The 22864-nt window shown below is 37.2% G+C and overlaps 1 protein-coding gene across 2 annotated transcripts in view; it reads left to right on the top strand.

The window, feature by feature from the left end:
• Positions 1 to 22864, top strand: part of Fs (Follistatin) — an 859985-nt gene that overhangs the window by 684758 nt on the left and 152363 nt on the right. For both annotated transcript variants that reach the window (XM_067140803.2, XM_067140804.2), the window contains 2 exons: positions 12592 to 12840; positions 20200 to 20254. In XM_067140803.2, the coding sequence (XP_066996904.1) occupies positions 12592 to 12840; positions 20200 to 20254 (304 nt within the window). The remainder of the gene's footprint in view (positions 1 to 12591; positions 12841 to 20199; positions 20255 to 22864) is intronic.

The raw sequence follows: 22864 nt of genomic DNA, 5'->3' as shown, positions 1-22864 counted from the left end.
TAAATTAATTCCATCCCCTGGTCTATGGAGTTTGGACAGCCCAAGTAGGGGACTGCCTGTAGGGGTGAAGTACAGTGGGGACTTCGAGGGCCCTGGGACCACTAAGGTAGCTGTGAAGGCCCTTCAGGAACTCTGAAAAGTGGTGGCAAAAGGGGCTCTGGTTAAGACGCAGCAGGTCGTTATGCTACTTAGGTTCCAAAGTGGGTAAAATATAAATATGTAAATAAATTCAATGTTAATGTTAATCTTATACCAGTTGTATATTATTATTAGAAGTAATTTCACATACTGTATATGAGTTGACTATGTTTGTAAGATGTTATAAGTAGAATTTTGTAAACAATATAAATTTATTAAGGATGATGTGTGTGTTTAATAGAACAAATTATTAGCGTAAATTGTAAAATATTGTATTCTAGGAAAATTTTCTTCGTAGCTTGTTAATTTAAAATTTAGTGCTTGACAATAATGTATTTTAGTGTACCATTTGCCACCGAGGTAGACACCTCATTTGCAAATAAAGAGATTTTGATTTGATTTGAAGAGTTTCTATAATTAGGTAAGAGCATTCCAAATTAATTAATGACACTTTAGGTCACCAAATAAGAGCATTTAAAACTATTAAAGCATTTCTATTATACCTTAATATCGTCATTCACAATTCATATCTACCCACTTGCATTCTTTCTTTATTAATTTTATACGTGCACGAGATTTTTTAATACTTCATGTGATTGGAAACTGTCGTGTCTCGGTGGGGAGCCGAACTTCGCTGCGGGTGAGACATACAGAGCCATAGCACACTGAAAGTATCGTACGCAATCACGGCTCAGTGAGACACAAGACACACACGGTTCATATTGGCACAGTGGACATTGGCGGGGAGCCGAATTTCCGCAGCTGCGAGACATACAGAGCCATGACACACTGAAAGATTCGTACGCTAAGACGGGCTCTCGCTCTCAGCTCATTTGAAAATAATACCTATTTGCATTCACTGTCCTCTTCATACAGTGAGGTTTAAATAATATATGAATATATTTGCAGTGTTAAAAAAGTCAAAATATAATTCCAAAGTAACTGGCTAGTAAATAGCCTATTAGGTTCTTCTATTTATTAGTTTAATGAATCAGTACTATAACTTAGTTGGCATTCAACAGTTAATTCAAGTCAACTCTCTAGCCTACCGTATGACTGTCAGTCATGCTCGTGACCACTCGAAATTGTCTGTTTTAAATTGGGAAGAACCGCTCAGTATTTTCTCAGTTCGTATGTCACATCATTGCGCAGAACTTCAATAATCGAATCACGAGATCACCGGTGTACGTGGACAGTGGGTAAGTGAGTCGACAGAAGCAAGAACTTAAATAAAAGGATGCTGAATCAGAAAACTACAGGGCTACTCTGCATCTCGGGTAGCCTATACAAAATATGATGATTTAAAAAAATCCTCTACTGATAGAAAGAGACACATTTTCAAAGATGACCGAGCGAGTTGGCCATGCGGTTAGGGTCGCGTAGATATGAGCTTGCATTCGGGGGGTGGTGGGTTCGCAACCTACCGTCGGCAGTCGTTAAGGTGGTTTTCCGTGGTTTCCTACTTTCACACCAGGCAAATGCCTGTACCTTAATTAAGGCCACGGCCACTTAATTTCCAATCCAAGCCCTTCGTCGCTGTAAGGCCTGTCTGTGTCGGTGCGAGGTAAATCTACTTATTTGATTTATATTTAATATGTAGGTTACTCATTGCGAACACAGGTATTTTACATATAATTATGTATACCGTAAATAATAGAGTTGTGACTTTCAGAGAACTCAGGAAGAAACATAAGTTAGTGTATAAAATTTGAGTGATGTCAGTTTCTCTTCTTCTTCTTCTTCGTCTTATTATTATTATTATTATTATTATTATTATTATTATTATTATTATTATTATTATTATTATTATTATTATTATTAGTATTAACTACATAAGCTTTGTACTGTAATATAACGAGCATGTATAGTACCGCACATGTGCCTATTTTTTCCCTGCATTTTATATTTAACTTTTTTGGTATTGTGTAGTTACCGTGAATACAATGAAATGTCCATGTCCTTTGCAATCATTTAAGAAAAGACTGGGCAAACAATTGATAGGGAAACTCTCACCTACGCGACAGCTCTAAATGCACATCACTGATGATTGTGCGTACATGTATTCATTTCATCTAATTCTATATACTTATTTAATGGAGTTGCCACTGTGGGAGGAAGGCTTTGTAACATCAAAATTTGATGCGAGGAGGTAGCTGCCAGGAGAAACCTGAATCTGAAAGCTAGATGACGCATAAGAAAGCAGTTCATAGAATGAAGACCAGATGACATCAGCAAGCTTTGAATGTTGTTGCTGTCTTATCAGTAGACACTACACAGATGTAATAGGAACGATGATTCTAATGTGCCGTGAATTGGATCACTGTATCGATTCAGTAACGTGAACGTAATCAAATTAATCGAGTCAGTAAAATGAATCGAATATCCAATCACTACTTGGCACTCAATTTCCACACAGGCTGTTGGTTTCAAACTTCTCAGCAAAGCTGTTGAAAAACTGTCGATGTGAATCTTCCATATATTTATTTAAATATGCTGTTCATGAAGTGAAAGTCGGTAGCTCTGAGAACGAGGTACATGTCCAGGCAATTTTTTGATCAACCTCTTTCGTTTGTTGGAAATATACTGTTCGCTTTTATTGGAAAAAATATTCTCACAGCACTATTTGCGTCATATTGCATAGCATTCCCGTTTGTGTTTCTGAACATGTATTATCACAACTTTCTGGATAAAAGTTTTCTGATGCTTTGTTCCTTAATATTTCAATAATATCTCATATTAAATTAAGATGTCCATCTCTGTGGTGCAGTGGTTAGCTTGATTAGCTGCCAGCCTCGGAGGCACGGGTTCGATTCCCGGCTCTGCTACGAAATTTGAAAAGTTGTGCGACGGCTGGAACGGGGTCCACTCAGCCTCGGGAGGTCAAGTGAAGAGAGGGGCATTCGATTCCCACCTCAGCCATCCTCGAAGTGGTTTTCCGTCGTTTCCCACTTCTCCTCCAGGCAAATACCGGGATGGTACCTAACTTAAGGCCACGGCCGCTTCCTTCCCTCTTCCTTGTCTATCTTTTCCAATCTTCCTATCCCCCTACGTGGCCCCTGCTCATCATAGCAGGTGAGGCCGCCTCCCCAGTTTTATTAAAGAAAGAAAAAAGATTAAATGAAGATAAATAAACCCTTCATGGCGCTGACTTTGGTCTGCGATAAAAACTCCACAACTCCAATTTAGTTAGGATTTTGAGGTTGTATGCGAGATTCTGGAAACACCTCCTGACAGCTGTGAACATTCCTAGTGGCATTAGGTGTCAAGTGTTGAGTTGGTAACTGCTGAATTACATACACCTCTAAGAGGTAGTAAATCAGGGGAATTGGAAGGCTATGGAAGAATAGCTTCGTCTCCAAATATTGTAATTACGCTTAGCATACAGGTCTATTTTGCTGAAATAAGGCCTGGGAAGCAGTCTTTAAGTGTACACGAATTATGGGTCGTCGGCGGCTGAAGATTATGCCATCACTTACCAAAAAATCAATGTTGAGTCACTCATTGCACCATTAAAGACGTTGGGGACGATTAAATATAGACTCTCGAGAGTCGATTTGCAAATGTATCGAGAAAGTGACCGAAATTCCCTTAAATTTTGATAAACGCTGGCACTCTCATACAAGGTACTTAATGAACAATATAGCTTTCGAGTGCTGAACTAATACGAACAATGAAGGAGACAGATCGGTGCCAATGAAGTTGCCATGTAAGCAACGTTTAGAATCTCGTGTCCGACTTGTGTGCCTATATTCCTACCATTCTCTGAACGAGCTATGTTTTTCAGATGAATAACAATTACCCAGAAAGAAATATGTTCATGTCAATAGTACGACATTAGGCAAAATTTCATAGTTGAATGTAAGGTTCTTGCTCAACCGTATAGAATCTTTAACGTCTTCTCATCAAACAAGGACACGATGAACTACTACTCCTTCTGCTAAGACGAAAGAGGGTGTACTATTTTTATTTTGTACATTCTAATTTCTATCTGGTCAATACCGAGTAATTACATCATTGATGATAATAATAATAATAATAATAATAATGTTATTGGCTTTACGTCCCACTAACTAGTTTTCCGGTTTCCGGAGACGCCGAGGTGCCGGAATTTTGTCCCGCAGCAGCTCTTTTACGTGCCAGTAAATCTATCGACACGAGACTGACGTATCTGACCATCTTCAAATACCAGCGGACTGAGCCGGGAACGAACCTGCCTAGTTGGGGTCAGAAGGCCAGCGCCTCAACCGTCTGAGCCACTCAGCCCGGCCATCATTATTCACTTGATTGATGTGTGTCCTTAATACTACAGTATAAAATAAAAACCTCAAATTACAGCAGAATCAAAACAGCAAAGGAGTGGTCAGGAGCAGTTAGAAGAAAGCTATTCAGTTTACTTCGATATATCGTAGAGAATATTGAGATCGCTTTGTGTGGTATAGCGTGTTCATATAGAGATGCGATGTATGGAATGGACTGCAGTAAATCAGAGATGGATAAAATAAACTTTCTGGAGTAGTTAACTGCAATCACTTGAAAACATATATTACGTGATAACGATTACACTTTTCGTCCGGGTAACTAGAAACACTGTGCTAACGTGTAATGCGAAATATGAGAACGTGACAGGTATCATGCTGTTCATATCGGTTCTAGGAAAATGGATGAGGTGCGGTCGGTAATGACAGTGAAGGCCACCCCAGGCTACCTCATTTGGAACTGGATGGAGTTCTTCAGCATGAAAATACTATGATTTCTAGAAACACGTTCCAGAGAACGTAGTTCATTACCGCAAACTTTTCCTGTCAATATTAAGAAGTCTTGTGGCTTATGTAGGAGATATCAAAGCAGCATCGTCTTAATCATCGTCTTAATTTGTGAAACCAAAGATTTTCAAATATTCCTTGAAGATTAGTTATTCTTCGCAGACATCCAAACCTAAAAGCAGAGAATGACACACAGGACCTTGGATCATTGGAAGGGTGACATCTATCTGTAGTAACCCCTTTCTTTCTTGTTTGTGGCTGCAGTATGTGCTTCGGGAAAATAAAGTCGTTGGGGATGGGGGGGGGGTTGGTTATCACCGAAGATATTAACATACCTTCATCACAAAGCACATTCATTCATTCATGTAAAAGGACTCTCCGGTAATAGTGGCTACTTTTAATATAATACACTCTGGTGTGCTACGTGTATCATTCAAGAACTGTTTTAGAAACAGAGTTAGACATTCAAGATTGGCATTTATGTGGCTCAGATGCCAACCCAATCTTATAAAAGCACTACCCGTTCTTCGGATGGGAATTTGCAGTGAAATGCATATTACCTTCAGGAATTTATGCGAAGTAACATGGCTCTGTTCACACGTTTAATGCGACATGTTAAAATGGTATTTTCGTACGAAAACTCATGGCAGTAACGTGAAATACAATGAAGCTGGATGAAGTCGAGAGAGAATGATGACGATTTCCGAATTTATTGTACGGTACAGTTCCTGGTCCGAAGTTGTGCGAAATTCTCAATGGTTCTGGTTGCATATTGTATCTCTTTTTACTGGCGTGGCGCTCTGATGTTCTTGAACGTATGTCGTAATAAGTCTGTTGATAGACCTAATGTCAACGAAAATATTTGAAAATAATCTTTTTGTTAATACCAAATTCATGTGATTACTATGACATCATATGCACCTGATAGCACAATCCTGAGTGAGTATAATCCAAATACGTAGTTTAGTTGAAATAAGTCCAGCAGTTTTCCACTTTTGGGAATATACAAACAGATAGATAACCAGACAGACAGACAGACAGACAGACACCAAAGGGAAAAGTTCTATCACATGTTACCTCGGAGTTCAGATACATTAAGTGAGGGTAATTTTAAAGCCGAGAGAAATATGATGCATCCTCTGATTTTCTCCTGTTATGGATCCTTCAAAAGACTACACGTCTGCGAGGGTATCCGTCACTGGCTGCAGAGCATGAAGCCCATAGAAAATAGGGATTTTTCCGTCATTTGAAGAGCTATTTCTTTTATTTTTTATTTTTTGCTAGTTGCTTTACGTCGCACCGACACAGATAGGTCTTATGGCGACGATGGGACAGGGAAAGGCTAGGAGTGGGAAGGAAGCGGCCGTGGCCTTAATTAAGGTACAGCCCCAGCATTTGCCTGGTGTGAAAATGGGAAACCACGGAAAACCATCTTCAGGGCTGCCAAAAGTGGGGTTCGAACCCACTATCTCCCGAATACCATTTGAAGAGCAAGCAAAATTATGTACTTAACAAAAATTATTTAAAATGAAGGGGCGTTTCACATATAGTCTGCAGATTTTACATATAATCAATAGTGTAAGAGAAAATTGAAATGAACTCTTCTGGTCTTTCTATAAACTCCCAATCTATTCAGTGATTATTAAAAAATATGCATATCGAAACCTGCTCCCTGATGAGTAAACTATATATATGAAGTGTACTGATAGGCTGGATTCCCATACACACCTCCGGTTTTAATTGGCTCAAGAAGATATATCTAAAAATCAGACAGATCGATTAAAATCGAGGAGGAACCAGTTGGAGTGTTGACAAATTCGCTACATTAGAAAAACAATCCTAAGAACCAGGTTAATAAACATTGAAAATTAATATTCCTTTATGAAATAATTAGAGTTTATCCCGCCAGAGGGATCAATTAAACCGATGGTAAAGACATCTAACTGTTGAAGACCAAAGTATCTTGTAGTATACCAGTTCAAATTTGTTGAAACAGATAGCCCTACAGAAGGCGCACAGTTTAACTCGCCGAAGAAGGTGTACACCCGGTACAATTATTATTATTATTATTATTATTATTATTATTATTATTATTATTATTATTATTGTTCAGTAGGTTTTTATGTTGCCATATAAGCATACAAATTCACAGGAAATAACTGAATAAGGAAATCCATATGTATGTCAAGATAAGTTGCTAACCAGAATCAAGAGAACAAACAGACCGGGCGGGCTGGTTACGCGGTTCTGGTCATGGAACTATGAGGTTGCATTCGAAAGATAGTGGGCTCGAAGATGATTTTCGGTGATTTCTCATTTCCACAAGCTAATGCTGTGCCTTTTGGACAAATAGAACAAAGAAACAAATCTAAGATTTTTTACTATTTGCTTTACGTCGCACCGACACAGATAGGTCTTATGGCGACAATGGGATAGGAAAGGCCTAGGAATGGGAAGGAAGCGGCCGTGGCCTTAGTTAAGGTATAACCCCAGCATTTGCCAGGTATGAAAATGGGAAACCACGGAAAACCATCTTCAGGGCTGCCGACAGTGGGGTTCGAACCCACTATCTCCCGGATGTAAGCTCATAGCTGCGCGCCCCTAACCGCACGGCCAACTCACCCGGTAACAAAAAACTAACATACAGTATGCTACTTCATTTCCAAGTAGCAAGTGCAACTAATCTTCTGATCATTTAATGGTTAGAAGTCCCATCACCTGTCAATCATACATTAACATGATAAGCAATAATCATAAAAAAGTTTATGATCTCTACTGTAAATGCACATGAGCAATGACTGGAATTTTTAGTATTTCAAGGGTTGAATATTTGGATTTGTTGTAAGTTTTACCTGATATGAAGTTTGTTTAGTGAATTTTGGTATTTTTCACATTTGTTTATTTTGGATTTTTTGAAATTTGTATTTGAAGGGCTTGGGTTGGGAATTGGTAGAACTTTGTGTAAAAACGTAAAAGGATGACAATTTAAGCGTAAAAGTGTAAGAATTAACTAATTTTTTGATGTTTTTAATGTAAAACTGCGTTGGCGTTTGGTTGGATGTTTGGAATTCGATGATTTTTAGACGTTTGGCATTTGAAGCGACTGAATGATAATCTGGTATTCATATTCTGTTCGGTTTTTCTTATGTGATGGTTAAAATACAGTCGGTCCGGCAGCTAGGATTCGAATCTAGGCTGAATCTAGTATAGTTAATGTCCAGAATCGAACACCCCTTTCTCGCAGTAGCTCTTGGTAAGGGTGGGGTGTATTATTTAAATAATTATCAGGGTCAAGAAATATAGCTGTCAGTTCCGCACGCTCGCAAACGTTTGCTTTCAAGAATTTATACTCCGAAAGACAACAAGTAAAAACTATCTCGATGGGGATTCGAAAATTGTTTGTATCTGCTGGCATATTTGATGGTTGCAGCTGCGAAGATACTTGTACCATATTGACAAACCTCGTGTGTTACATCAAAAATATCAGGCAATTTGTGGATCTTTTTTGTTGAAGTACTCGTCCTTTATGCATTTGTTCATGTTGCTAGAAGGTGGTTGTCGTGTTCTGATTATATACTGTGCAGAATTACCTTAAAAGAGAAGAGCAGTTCGTTGAAATGTCTAAGTCTTTTAAGGTGTGCGATGGTCTCGCTTTTTTATATTTTTTATTTATTCCTGAAGTGGTAGTTACAAACAGATCATGATAGTTACGTGGGATCTAAAGATTAACAAACTAACTCCCAGTTTCGACTGTAGTGATTATTATATCGTATAAGTTTCTTTAAGTTTGTATTTCCACATAGTGAGGTTAAAATTTGAACAAAAACTAGTCCTATTTTACGGTGGTGTAATCGTATTAAGTTGGTTAAGGTGATAAATAGCAAAAAATTATGTAGAAGCTCTGGACAAATACAGCTGATACATTGAACAAAATCTCTGTGTCTGATGTGTGTTACGCTATAAGAACATGTAATGATACCAAAATCGAGTTGGCAGTGGATATGATATCTAGTGTTTAACGAGACACTCGTCGATGGGTAAATGGATTTTGATGAGACTACGGGAGTAATACCCACTTTTTGTACTAGTCGAGAACGGAAAGTAGCAAACCAGATTCGCAAAATGCCTGATATTTTGGGTATAACGCACGAGTGTTGTCAGCACGGCCCAAGTGCCTTCGCAGCCGCAACCCTCAAGTACACCAGTAGATACAAACAATTCTCGAATACCCCATCGAGATGTTTTGTTGTCTTTCGAGGAATAAGCTCTTGAAAGCAAACGTTTGCGAGCGTGAGGAACTCACAATATATTTCCTGAACTTGAAAATTATTTAAAAAATGAACCACACCTTAACCAAGAGACACTGTGAGAAAAAGGTGCTCGATTCTGGACTAAACTATACTGGATTCAGACCAGATTCGAATCCTAGCTGCCAGACCAACTGTATTTTAACCGTCAGTTCAAAAATATATACCAGAATATGAATACCAGATTATCATTCAGTCGCTTCAAATCCCAAACGTCCAAAAGTCACCAAATTCCATACATTCAACTAAACGCCAGCGCAATTTTACACTTAAACACCACTGCTCCATGTCACAAGTAAAAAATTCAACATTTTTCACTTTTACGTTTAGATGTCCATCCCTTTACGTTTTTACGTCAAATGCTACCAGTTCCAAAACATCCAGCCCTTCAAATAAAAATTCCAAAAAATTCCTAAAATCCAAAATTCAAAATATTCTAAACTTCACTAAATACACCTGAAATCAGGTAAAACTCAGAACAAATCCAAACATCCAACCCTTCAAATGCTAACGTTGTTCATATCTCATTGCTCATGCACATTTACATTTTCCCCTTTTTCCCTACTACTTAAGTTATTTGAACAAAATCTTGAGGTATGCTTCTTCGGCGAAAATTAACTACTGGGAGTATCATTCTGCAGTATTTTTCTTTCTTATCTTCTTTTATATCTAAAACCAATCCCCTTTTGCTGTACAAGTCTTAATGCTTACTGTATGTGATCAAGTGAACAAAAATATTACTTTGAACTCAGCATGGCTTCGATAAAAAATAAACCTTAAATAACTTCAGAAGACTTTTCTTACAAATTGGGTTTTTCCTGTGGTATTTTTCTTAATTCATTAGAGAGATTACTAACATGCTGTAGGAGATTGGTAAATATGCGTATTATCGTTGCTGTATACCGCTTTTTATAGAAAATGTTATATTGAATTATATACAGCAAGGGCGGGAAGTTATGAGGAGGATGATGATGATTATGATTTCCTTTTCAGCGTCTAACTTCAAAACCATCGCCTCCTAAACCAGGAGTTCAGTACCGTATCAAGAAGTGATTAAAAAATCAAAGAAATTCCGGTTACTTCACTGATGAATGTGATGCCTGTCCAGATGATGAAGAGAGGAAGCAGAGAGAAGCTTGTCAGGGGCTTTAAAGAAATGGAGCCAGATGAACTGGGATTGAAGACATCAATACGTGATGTCGTTGTCTCTCCTTACTATTGCTCCCTCATCACAAGTCACATGTATCGTCAATCCAGCATCATCTCTCTCACGTGCATTTACGACTACTATACGTTCCGAAATTCTCGGGAATTTCAGAACATACAAATGTTCCAGATATGATTAAATTTGACAACAAAATACCGGTTCTTACTTCATGCAACGGGTCGTTAAAATTTTACCAAAATTACGTCTCTTATATACTGGCGGAAAATGAAATCTCAGCACCAAGGAGACATCAGTTTAGAAAAATGCAATTTAGGATAAGCAATTGTCCAGGTAACATTTATTTGATTAAATTTTCCAGGTCACAGGTTCAACTATGCGCGAGAAGACATGTAACATGGTGTCGTACAGGTGCCACATATTATTTTCAGGGATGCAATTCCAGACCCGTTGCATTTGGTCAGTCGAATCAGCAACGGTTAATTCTGGTATTGGATGACGCTGGACTTGTCGCCCCAAATGTCCTATACGTGTGCAAAGGGCGAAATGTCTGGTGATCTCGCAAGCCAACTGGTCGACACCCCGTAGAGCACGTTTGGTGACAGCAGCAATATGAGGACGAAAAACACCCCCATTGAATACTGCGAATGAATGGCAGCACGATCAGTTCAGTCACCAGTCTGACGTACAAATCCACTGACGTAGGTCCAGTGTGCCAACGCCGCAGACAGGTTGGTTCCAAACGTTCACCTGGCTTCCTTCTTACCAAGCCACGGCCATCACTGGCACCAAGACAGAAACAATTCTCATTTGAGAACACAACATACTCCATTCCGCCTTCCAAATGACCTCTAGCTTGACACCACTGAAGTCTTAGATGAAAGTGATTCGGAGATATTGGCATGAACGCTACAGGACATCTGGCACGGAGTTGTCCCTCAAGTAATCGATTTTTTACAGTTCGCTGTGTTACTCTGGTGCCAATTTAAGCTCTAAAGGCTGCTGCAGATGCAGTACGATCCACCACAGCCATGCGGCGAATACGGTGGTCTTCCCTCTCGGTAGTGGCCCATGTGCGGCCGGTCCACGGTCTTCTTGAGACAGTTCCTTCCCCTGACCATTGTTCCTAACACCGATGCACTGTGGCTACATCCCTGCCACGTCTTTCTGCAGTATTGTGAAAGAATATCAACCTTCTCTTAGCCCTAGTGCATGGCCTCGTTCAATCCCAGTAAGCTGCTGATACTACCTTCTTCGAAAACTTAAAGGCATGTTTACTCATGCCAACTTCACAACGTCAGCACCGGATGATGACTAGCGCTCAAGAAGTGTACAGCGCGGATGTTAATCAAACTTGCTCTGTTTGGTCATTTTGGCGCTACTAGCACTACTCTTCGTCGATTAGCACGCAAATTTGAATGGGCGTCATCTTTCAGGTGTGCAAATACGCCTCCGAATTTCGCCTTTCTAGCGAAACTCTTTCCTTTTGATGGGATTTCTTTGTATTACTGTGCTTCGAAGATTCGGAAACGAGTCTTTTTATCGAACTATCGTAATACGGAATCTTAAAATTAATTGGCTCGTTTGCGAACCAGCTGTTATTTCAATTTGAATTTATTCAAACTGCACAACAAACACGGACAATTAACAGCATTTTGGCGATTATTGAAATGTTGAAACTTTCAGTTTTGTGGTGTGGCAAGTGAAAGAGTTTGGATTTGGCTTTTTTAATGTGTTTTGACTTTCGTAATGGCCCATTAACAGAGTGTAAGTTCAATGGCAAACTACAATATGAATTTCTGTAATTAAACATATACAAGGTGTGTCTAAAATGTACGGTGAATGGACCGACATATCAATGGCGGCGTGTGGTAACGTTGTTGTGAATATTTTATCGCCATATGCCATGTAGAAAGTCGCTCACGAGTTAGAAAACGCGTGATTTGTGCACTTAACGATTGACAGTTCTATTCATAAAGCTGAGGAAAAATACAGGTTTATTTAATTTTTGGAGATTTAAACCATTTGTAGGTTACAGGATACCTATCAATTTCATTTACACGCGTTCTTTAAAATAACTCTTGCAGATCGCAGTTGACCAGTTTAATTTAGCAATCCCATGTATATTTAAACCCTATGTTGTTTCCTTTCAATTACTAGGTATGATAAACTAGTGGTGGAAGAAATGTGTGTGATTATCCTTTCGTTATGTTCACAGAGGCAGCAACTTGTGGTAGCGTACAGTGTCGTGAGCGTCAGTCATGTCTCATCGAGCCACACTCAGGCGCTCCTCGCTGTGTTACATGCAGCTATCGTTGTCCTAAGGCTGTTGCACGTCGTGATATGGGTGGGCCTATCTGCGGAACCAATAATTTGACATACGATTCCTGGTGTCATATGCTGAAGGATGCTTGTGATACAGGCTATGTTATTGAGACCAAATTTTCAGGCCATTGTGAAACTGGAGGTGAGTGAGGTGACAACCACTATCATGAAACTTGTCACAGGTAAGATTAACTGAAGGGACTGCCTGTTGCTTATGAAATAAGAACAGAATGGTACTCCCAGTCTCTGTAATCTGATACTAATCAAGGCTATGGTGCTCAGATTATACAGTCAATTACTAATATCATGAAACTTGTCACAGGTAAGGTCAACTGAAGGGACTACCTATTGCTTATGAAATAAGAACAGAATGGTACTCCCAGTCTCTGTAATCTAATACTAATCAAGGCTATGGCGCTCAGATTATACAGTCAATTAATAATATCATGCACATTCGTTTACAAATTACTAAACAACAGTAATCTCGAAAGCTTGGAAATATACACAAATCCACAAAATCATATTGAGGGCTCAATACTGAAATGTCCTAAATACACACTTCGACTATTTTCATTTTCTTTCATACGACTGTACAGAAATATGTGTTGTTGGCTTTTTTTTTTTTTCGAATGGTGTGTCCATCATGTCACTAGCTTGTCTAATACGATACGCAACTACTGTAACTCCACTTTCCTCCTAACCTTGTTAAGGAAATACATCTCGATTTAAACTGCTCACAATTTAATAATTTGATTAACGGAATTTATTGCTGCAGATACAAATAAAAGTATCTCATAGGCAAACAGCCTACGCCACAGCCAAAATGACGAGTTTGTCCTCTTTCACTCCAATATGAAATCTAGATTTGATTACCTCACTGAAGGAGCTAAATACCGAGTGTTGCCACAAATGTGATTTTCATCCAGCAAATAAAGCATATTAGGTGGTTGTTGAAAACAAGAAAAAGCTGAGTCTCTACTCTCTGTTGTTTTAAAAGTAGTAATGAGTAATCTATTGATGCGGATTTCTATACTGTTTAGAAACATGAAAAAAGTTTTCATAAGGAAATTTTCAATAGTCTTCACTAATGACACCTGTGATTTATTACTTTAGGTTATAAAATTCTATAACTCCATATAAACTTGAACATAATTTAGTATTCTTTTCGGACTGCAAATATTCCACTCTGAATAGACATACTGTGTAGTCGTACTCTGCGAACCATTACACCTTGTTCTTATGGTTAGCAACTCTACCAAATATATTTTACCTATAGCATATTAATTGCTTTGGAGATAGGGCATTTAAGCAGTAAGCCCTTGTTCTGCAGTTTAGTGATATTTGTGTAAACAACCGTTGAACTATTCAATGAATGTTTTGTTTAGAGGTAGTAAATTGAAAAAGATGAACATCAAAATTTCTTGCATTAAATGGATAAACTTATCTGGGGAAATGAGTACAGTTTAAACATAGAAAAATTATAAAACTTGCCTACTGTTTGGACATAATAATTTCACAAAATTAACAAACGTGTCTATTGTGAAGTTCTGAAATAAGTGAATTTTCTCCAATTATAAGAGTATATTGTACATGTAGAAATTCGTGAGAATTTCCCTCTCTTTATTTGATAATATTTTCATACATCAAAGCAAATACTAGACCTTCTAAATTCTGTACACTAATAGAACATATAGATTTTCATCCTTGGTACAAAATTAGATAAATGCTGAATAAATTATATGGTATTCATTTCGAAAGTTGTTTATAATGACTGGTGTTCAAGCCTCTATCCACTCACGCTGTACAGTTAAACTCACCTCATTACTTGACTGAAAATTTGCCCAACAACACTCAATGACCAATGAATGAATATAATGTTGTGTATAAGAAAACGGCGGAGAACAGATAAACTAGAGAACAAAGATATGCAGGCCTTCTGAAGCCTTTAAAAATAATTGGTTGCTCTAAAATACAATTTCAAATTCATGAACCTTAGAAATTATTTTGTGGCAATATGATATATTTAGCATAAACAACATTACTACAGCTTACTAGTGTCCACAATTACGCACAAATATCCAAATATTTTATGATAGCCTACAGCATTCAGTCCGTGGTTATGTCCTTGGTTTGTTCAAATCCGTTCTGAATTCTGTGATCTCAGTATTCAAACATTTCCATCATCAGTACTGGAATATTATACCATGATCGTACTACACTTGAAATAAATGAGTTCATTGTGACTAGATAGTAGACAAATATTTCATTAATCTTAGGTCATGTTTATGTGTGTAAGAGCCATATCATAACCTGGTGGCATGGTCTGTAAGTATAGATTTGTTACAACTGATTGAGGACGATGTTCTTTTCTTCCTCTTCAGTATAAGTCACAGTGAACCTCTATTTGGTCGTCATATGCTTGGTCTCATGCACTAGGAATCCCGTACACCGTGGCATGAAACTATGAAACTCTGGAGACAGTTTACCTTTGTTTGACCCCAAAACATTCACTATTTTTATCTTCAAGTATATTTTATTGATGTTCTCCGGTAATTTAATAAGTTACATCTCAGCATTTACATAAAGAGAGAGTGATAACCCAGTGAAAAACCATATTCACAGTAGCTACATCATGAGCTGGAATTCAAACCTAGGTTCTCTAGATGATAGGAAGTTAATTACCTATTTATGTAATTTGGTCACTGAAGAGTTGATACTTCAAAATTATATTAGCTCCTCTAGCTCTTTTAGTAAGTTTCAAAGCCGTTTTATCTCAGCAACATTTCTGTTAACTTTATTTCTATCACTCACTTCAAGCAGAAAATGAAAACTACAGAAATTCAGCAATGAAGAATTTCTTCCCCATTGGTGATCAAAAGTCCTTCATAATAATCTAATGGCTATGGCATGGTGTTTCTGGCTGGAATCTAAACTTATCATCCTTGAAAATATTGTGCAGGGATGTCACAGAATAAAATAATAACAAGAAACGTCAGCACTGAAGGTTAAATTCGACCCAGAAAACTATTGTCCGTTTCTTTGTTTGGCTCACTTTATTGATGCTGATGGGGTCTACTGAATATTGAACAATGTACCAACCATCCAACAAATTACAAAGAATTCGTAGCATATTTAAACTTGTTTGTGAGGAAGTTGTTTTCTGTTGACAGTATCTATTATATCTCATTAGGCTGGCTTTGAGAATTAATCAACAAAAAGAACTGAACTAGACATATGATCCTTTCTCTATGTTTACTGTAAGAGGATCTGTGACGGGTCATTTAAGTTATATCATCTGCAAAGTTACCGTTAGAAGTTCAATGATTCTTCACGGAAGCAAAAAGTTAAAAGTATTCTCATAGCGCCCTAAAACTCTGAAATCTTATCCAGCTTCAGATCTTGGGATATTTTGAGGTATAGCGCCTTAAACTCAAGATTCCCTAATAATCATCACATTCAAATTAAGTAGCATAATATATTTCACATTTGAGCGAATGTGGGGGAGAGGTCTTGGTATGATTAGCGTCTTGGCTTAGCTCCTCTAGCTGAAGTTTGAATCCCATTTCGCGATTTTTCACCCGAAAAATCCTGTGATGTCAGGAAGGGTTAAAAACCCCGGCCGAATCCAGAATGAGCAATTATTTCTGTGTTAGATAAAGTTATACCAAAAACGTGAGGGTTATATAGTAATTGAGGAGTGGAAATGGAAAACGATGTAAGTCCCGCAAATGTCATTTTGAGGTTTTTGTTAAGACATGAGTCTGTGTGTTGTGGTGATCCTTCTGGAAAGGATTCATGTACCACAAACATTTAAATTCGTTCCAAGCACGGTACACAGATAGCGTTAGCATTTCGAGCAGACACTAGTGCCAGTGACCGTGACCTGAGAGTGACGCAAGTGCGTAGGGAGGTCCTGCCGTCAATGTGTGTAGTGCCACAGCTCGGACCGCATTACATCGTACGCTGTGAAAGCCACGGAACGACATAAGGCCAACAGTGAACTACAACTACATGTAGAGCGAGCGGAAAACACAAACACTTATGAAAAGTGATATCTGTGATTCTTCGTTACCCACAGTGAGTATGGATATGCGACAGGTTCTGTTTGTTCCGACCCTCACGACAACTAGCTTCCTATAATCAATGTATACATGATTCAGGCACCAATGACAGTTCCATGTGCTTGTGGGATAAAGGGAGTGATGGTCGAGGGCGTAATGAAGTATCATCTAGTTTATTCAAAGTGATGACATACGGATATACAAACAAATGAAACGTTGTTATATGGTGTGACAACTGCGCATCACAAAACCAAAACAGGATAATGATAATGACACTCATTTATTTAGTTGCTAAAGACAATTTTGATACTACTGATTTAAAATTCTTAGTGTCTGGACATAAATTCATGACATGTGACAGAGACTTAGGTCTCATTGAGAAAAGGAAACGTGTAATGAAAGCCATGATCCCAGATGAGCTAGAGGCCGTTATTAAGTCCTCAAGACCACAAAAAATGTTGAAGATAGTTAAAATGGGTAAAGATGATTGGTTGACTTTGGAGCTCTCGCCAACGAGTACATCAATACTACCAAGCTGCATCTCAGTAAAGCCGACACCCTAAAGTAATACATGTCAGAACGTCATTCGATAGTGATTGAGTGTCCTACAATATATTTAAGAAAACGAAGAAAATGTGGGGGCTTCCTCCACCGTCACAGCTTCCCCGTGTGCAGAAGCATCATCATATCAGTGCAGAGAAGAAGACGGATCTGCTGGCGCTCTGTGACTACTTAGATGTAAAGGATAGAGATTACTATCTCAGCTGTGTCGAGAAGAAACCGTGTGTTCATAACCATGTACAGTGTAACACTCATATGCATATATTACCCACTTCATAAAACATCCTGCACGTATTGTATGTTTCGTTTCATAATGATGATTACAGTGTTCTTTAACACGTTCTATGCTGTGTAGGAAAGATACTTAGTGTGTCCTTCTGTTACGAAACGTGCATGAGCCAGCAGATCCTTCTTCTTCTCTGCACTGATATGATGATGCTTCTGCACACGGGGAAGCTGTGACGGTGGAGGAAGCCCCCACATTTTCTTCGTTTTCTTAAATATATTGTAGGACACGCAATCACTATCGAATGACGTTCTGACATGTATTACTAGAAATTTGTCATTTGTTTACCCTTTTCACGTTAGATAGTATGTAGGCTTACATCACAATGTATGAGAGATAAAATGTGATGAATACATACATATACCACTCAATAAAATGTTCCCAAATGCACTGAGTACGGTCTAAAATAGAATGATAGGTCATTCATTATTATGCTGCGTAACGACCTGGAAAACGTCACATGTGCCAGCAGAGGGAAATGGAGAACAACTTAAGTGCCATATTCTTGAAAGCAATCCTTTTGCCCGTATTTCTCCACTAGGTATCTTCTGGCACTTAGGTCGTTTTCCATTTCCACTCCTCAATTGTATTTGATACAGTATGATGCAGCTGTCAACGTTCTGTTACTGTCCAGAAAGATAAAACTGAATGTTTTCCGTTTTGCTTTGCGTCGCACGCGTGGCGAATGCTCGTAAACACATACGTACTCACTGCATACGGGTGATCGTCAAACAAACATAATACTGATCAGTCTGCGTCTATGACAGTGAGTGGTTGTAAACATTAAGTTACATAACCAGTTCGTGTGCTTGATGTGATTCGTTCTGCTGGTTTGACCTTTGTCCAGGTGTGTTCTGGCTGTTACAACAGGTCACTTGCCATTGCGACAGGAGTGACTCGCAGATTATAGAAGCAAGCCAGTGAACTGCGGTGCATGTTCTTGCCCTTGCATTTCTTTGCATAAAAATATTGTGTCTTACAACGTACCATAACCGTACCTACAGTACGTCCGAAAATCAATATAGTTTTCATGTATACCTTGCAAATATCATTCCCATTACCCTGTATGATGGCGGTACAACATTCCCTTACATTCTGTATATGAAAAATTATTCATTTTGAATAGCGAAGTAATGTTATGCAGAATTAGTACCAATCACTTCATTCTATGCAGGAAAATATATTAACTTTCAATACATATTTTGTACTATAATGAAAACCTATTAATTTCTGCTTCACACATCACCAATGGCTCTCATTATTAAGGTGAGATAAGTCGTAACATAGTAGATGTACCTGGACGTGTATCTAGAATGCAAAACAGAGCTTGAATTGAAGCACTTCATTTACACTGAAAGGATGTCCGTGTGATCAAATTATTATGTGGGACTTCTAAAATAGTTAAGTAACTTTCATATTGAGTATACACTATAAATAGAAGAAATTTATTTGTAGGAAAGTAGAATAATATTGTTCCTTGTGTATCAGGCTTTACTCAAATTTAATATGAATTTATTTTTCTGAACTGAAAGGATAATGTGTTATGTTAGTTAATATGTTTTCATTAATAATAATAATAATAATAATAATAATAATAATAATAATAATAATAATAATAATAATAATAATAATAATAATAATAACTTTGTAATGGGATGTTAGTCGCTTTTTAACATATCTAGTCTTCTGAGAATAATTGAAGTCAGCTTTTGGGGTAAATTTGTGGATTTGAACAATAATTAATAAATATAATAGTTTAAAGTACTGTGTAAGCTTTAGAATAGTAGCCTAATCACAATTATTACAGTTGTATTTATAAGGGTTGTTCAATTGAAACATGGATTGATGTCTAGAAACCTACACTATAGTATATATTGGACAACAAACTATATCAGAACGACAGCGTATTGATGATAGTTTGAGAGAGAGTACAGATAATCACCGCCACCATTTAGGCTTCTGTCCCAACGGTGTACAAGTTTATGTATACACTCCACAATGAAAGACCAAGTTGCTGATTGATGGTGAACCGCTTACTCTATAGAGTTTTCTTCACCAGGCCAAAGACCTGATTGTTGCAAGGGGAGAGATCTTAGCTATAAGGCCACAAGACCCCAGCGACAACAGCAACGAATGTCCATTGCTTCATTAGCAGCGTGTGGCGTGCGTTTTCGTTGAGAACAAGCATACTTCGTGACAGTTCTCCCAGTCAAAGAACCTTGTTTGCGCAAGGATTGAATCATGCCACATTGTAGTTGTTATGCCTCAGATTGACCACGTTCTGAACTGTTACTACAACCACCAAAAAGTGAAATGTTGCCACTTATTGTCTGTCCCATCAGTTATTAGTGGAGTTGCCAGCTCTGTGTATGTTCCTGTGAACAATCCTTATAGAAATGTAGACTTATACTTAGCCACTAATTGGACAATGTTATACATTGTTTTATGGTATTATGATTTTAAAATAACATTTTATGTTCTGCTGATCTTCAAGACATTTATTTTTAATTTTGCTTTTGAAATGGTGACCTACTCAGTGTTTATTACAGTACCGGTAATTAATATATTTTTTCCAATCATATTTATGTTTCAGTTCCCAAACCTACAGTTGCTAACACTGTGCTGGATGGTGCCGCAAACACTAACAGGTACTCATGAGACTATGAAACACAGACCTTTCTTGTAGAAAACTCTAGGCTGTTTCAAAGCCTGTTCCCTGTGATGTGAACTCTAGCATGTAGCACCCAGTGTGATGGGTACACGGCTCCAATTATCTTAAGTCAGTAAAGTAGATATCTGTGTCAGATGTTTGCCTACCACACAGAGGATAATGAGGTATGACGTGGTAATTCGATAACTGATGCAGTAAAATGCACAGAACTACTCGAAGCCGTTCTTTGGCTTGAAATATGTGTTGATATTTTCTACAGTGAATGATTGGAAATTCAAATAATGAATTGATTTTATACGTAGTGTGTTCATCATTAATATGTACTTGATTTTATCGCTAAGTGGAACAACAAGAAATGGGTTACAATGAAATAACTCATACATAATTGAACTGAATAAGTTAATATTGCAAATGAGTATGTAAAATTCAAACTTCAAGTAGTACTCACAAAATCAAAGGGATATATCTATCCATACAAAATGTTGATCCTGAAAGGCAGAAAAGAATGATCTCTTTCTCCTTTACTTGTGAAAATTTTCTGTCATGTATTCTAACTGGGACACTTTCGTAAGATATCATACAGATTTCACTGCATATTGGTATTAATATATTTTAATTCAGAATGTCACTGAATGATCTATTAATTCTATCAATAAAGTATATTTTAAGTCAACGTGTTTACTTATCAGGTTATTTTGTAGTGCTTTATTTTCTTCATTGTAAACTTCTCAGAAAATGATACGTAAATGATCTCAGAGTGTTTTATTCCTAAAATATACTGTATAAATAACAGAACTTCGGGTTGTTAAAACATTTGACCATTTGTGACTGGAATATAAGGCTTCTATCAAGATATTATTTGCATTTGATTAGTATGTAGCCTATGTAGATAGGTCCTAACAGAACTCTCCTCATTAAATTAATAACAGAGTAGAGTTAGAAAAATTACTCTTTTTAACTTCAATAACCAACAAAAAACTCCATAATTATGAAGTGCATCACACTTTCCATAATGCTATTCAAAATATGCACAGAAGTTTGCCGTTTCTTTACGTTCAGTTATCTGCAAACATTTAGAACAGCTTTCTACATTACTGACCAGCTGTATTGGACAATCCCTAAGAGTAGTACCGGTGCACAGGAAGATGTTAGTAACCACAATATCTTGTGGGAGAAATTGTTATTTAAGTAGCAAGGTCCCAGCAATGAGGAAGTCTAGATCTCCTTAATTTTATGGCATACATTGAATTTAATTTCAGTGAAAAGTAGTCCTCAAATATGACATCTCTTGTCAACTTTTTTATTATTGTTAAGTAGATATATGTATGAATCAGTATAGATGAAATGAAAATAAAATTAGGTTGAAGTATAGTTATATTTTAATTTATACTAGTTTAGTAGGATTTTTGGGAATATTGGTTTGTTTACATCAAACTGATTAAAAGGCTTTAATCCTATTCTTCCCGTATGGAATTGATTTTAGGGGGATTAAAAATACCAACTTCATTAGTTATATTTTAACATACAGCAAACCCTGAAAAGGGAAATCAACAGTAAAGGATATTTTATAGAACATTTAAATATGTTATGGAGCACTGTACTTTGATAGAAATTTGAATACAAACATTTCTGATGACTTAAGTGATAATGGATACTATTTATTGTATACTAAATGTCAGTGAATATCATCATAGAAAGAGTTTATCTTAATTTAACTGTGTGCCATGAATTAGAGGAATTCAATAAATTATTGTAGGAGACTGACTCCATAAGGGTCCACAACAGCTAATATATTGCACTTTCACATGCTGCTGGATCTGTTATACTGGTGACATGAAGATAGCTGACTTAATGAAAATAACAATTTGTTGGTGTATGTGAATAGCAAGTAGATCAGATAGAATCATGCACTCTTTTGTTCTGTGTGTTCCCTTTTATTCTCACTATTTAGTGTTAATTATCATGTACAATCATTGTTCTGTTGTATATATTATTGTTCATAAGAATTGTAAAAATAGTCTAAGTCAAATCATTGTCAAATAACTGGGGTCTATATACATTTTTATGCTACTTATGTTACTACTGAATTATAGGTTGAAGTCAATCAGCTTGATATATTATTGTACTTCCAAACAAATACTATTTTACGGGTCCAGAAAAAAATAAGTTGATAATTTTTCAGGCTGTGCCAATTATGAATGTCATGGTGGAAGAGCAGTCTTAATTTAAATATCAATGGAGTGTGTATTATTGGAAAATGGAAAGAGTACACATTACTTAAAGAGCAGCAAAATCTTATAGCTGACTATGTTGTAACACCTCATGAACTTCATGAAACAGGATATCTATTTGGTGCATAGAGAAAGGTAATAAATATAACTGTGTACTGATTGGATACTGCACACCATTCAGTTTTAAATCTGGCAATAATAATCAGGACAATAATACACTAATTTTGAAATAAGCTTCCCTGACTACTGAATTAACAGTATAACCTGTGCTGAGTGTTTGCTGAAATTGTGTAGAGCTCAAATTTAGTTATATATAATACAGGTTACAACAAAATAACTTTTAAACATGATCTTTT

Source organism: Anabrus simplex, chromosome 2 (assembly GCF_040414725.1).
Source record: "Anabrus simplex isolate iqAnaSimp1 chromosome 2, ASM4041472v1, whole genome shotgun sequence".
NCBI lineage: Eukaryota > Metazoa > Arthropoda > Insecta > Orthoptera > Tettigoniidae > Anabrus > Anabrus simplex.
The sequence above is the reverse complement of the archived record's forward strand: the minus strand, read 5'-3'. Positions and strand labels throughout refer to the sequence as shown.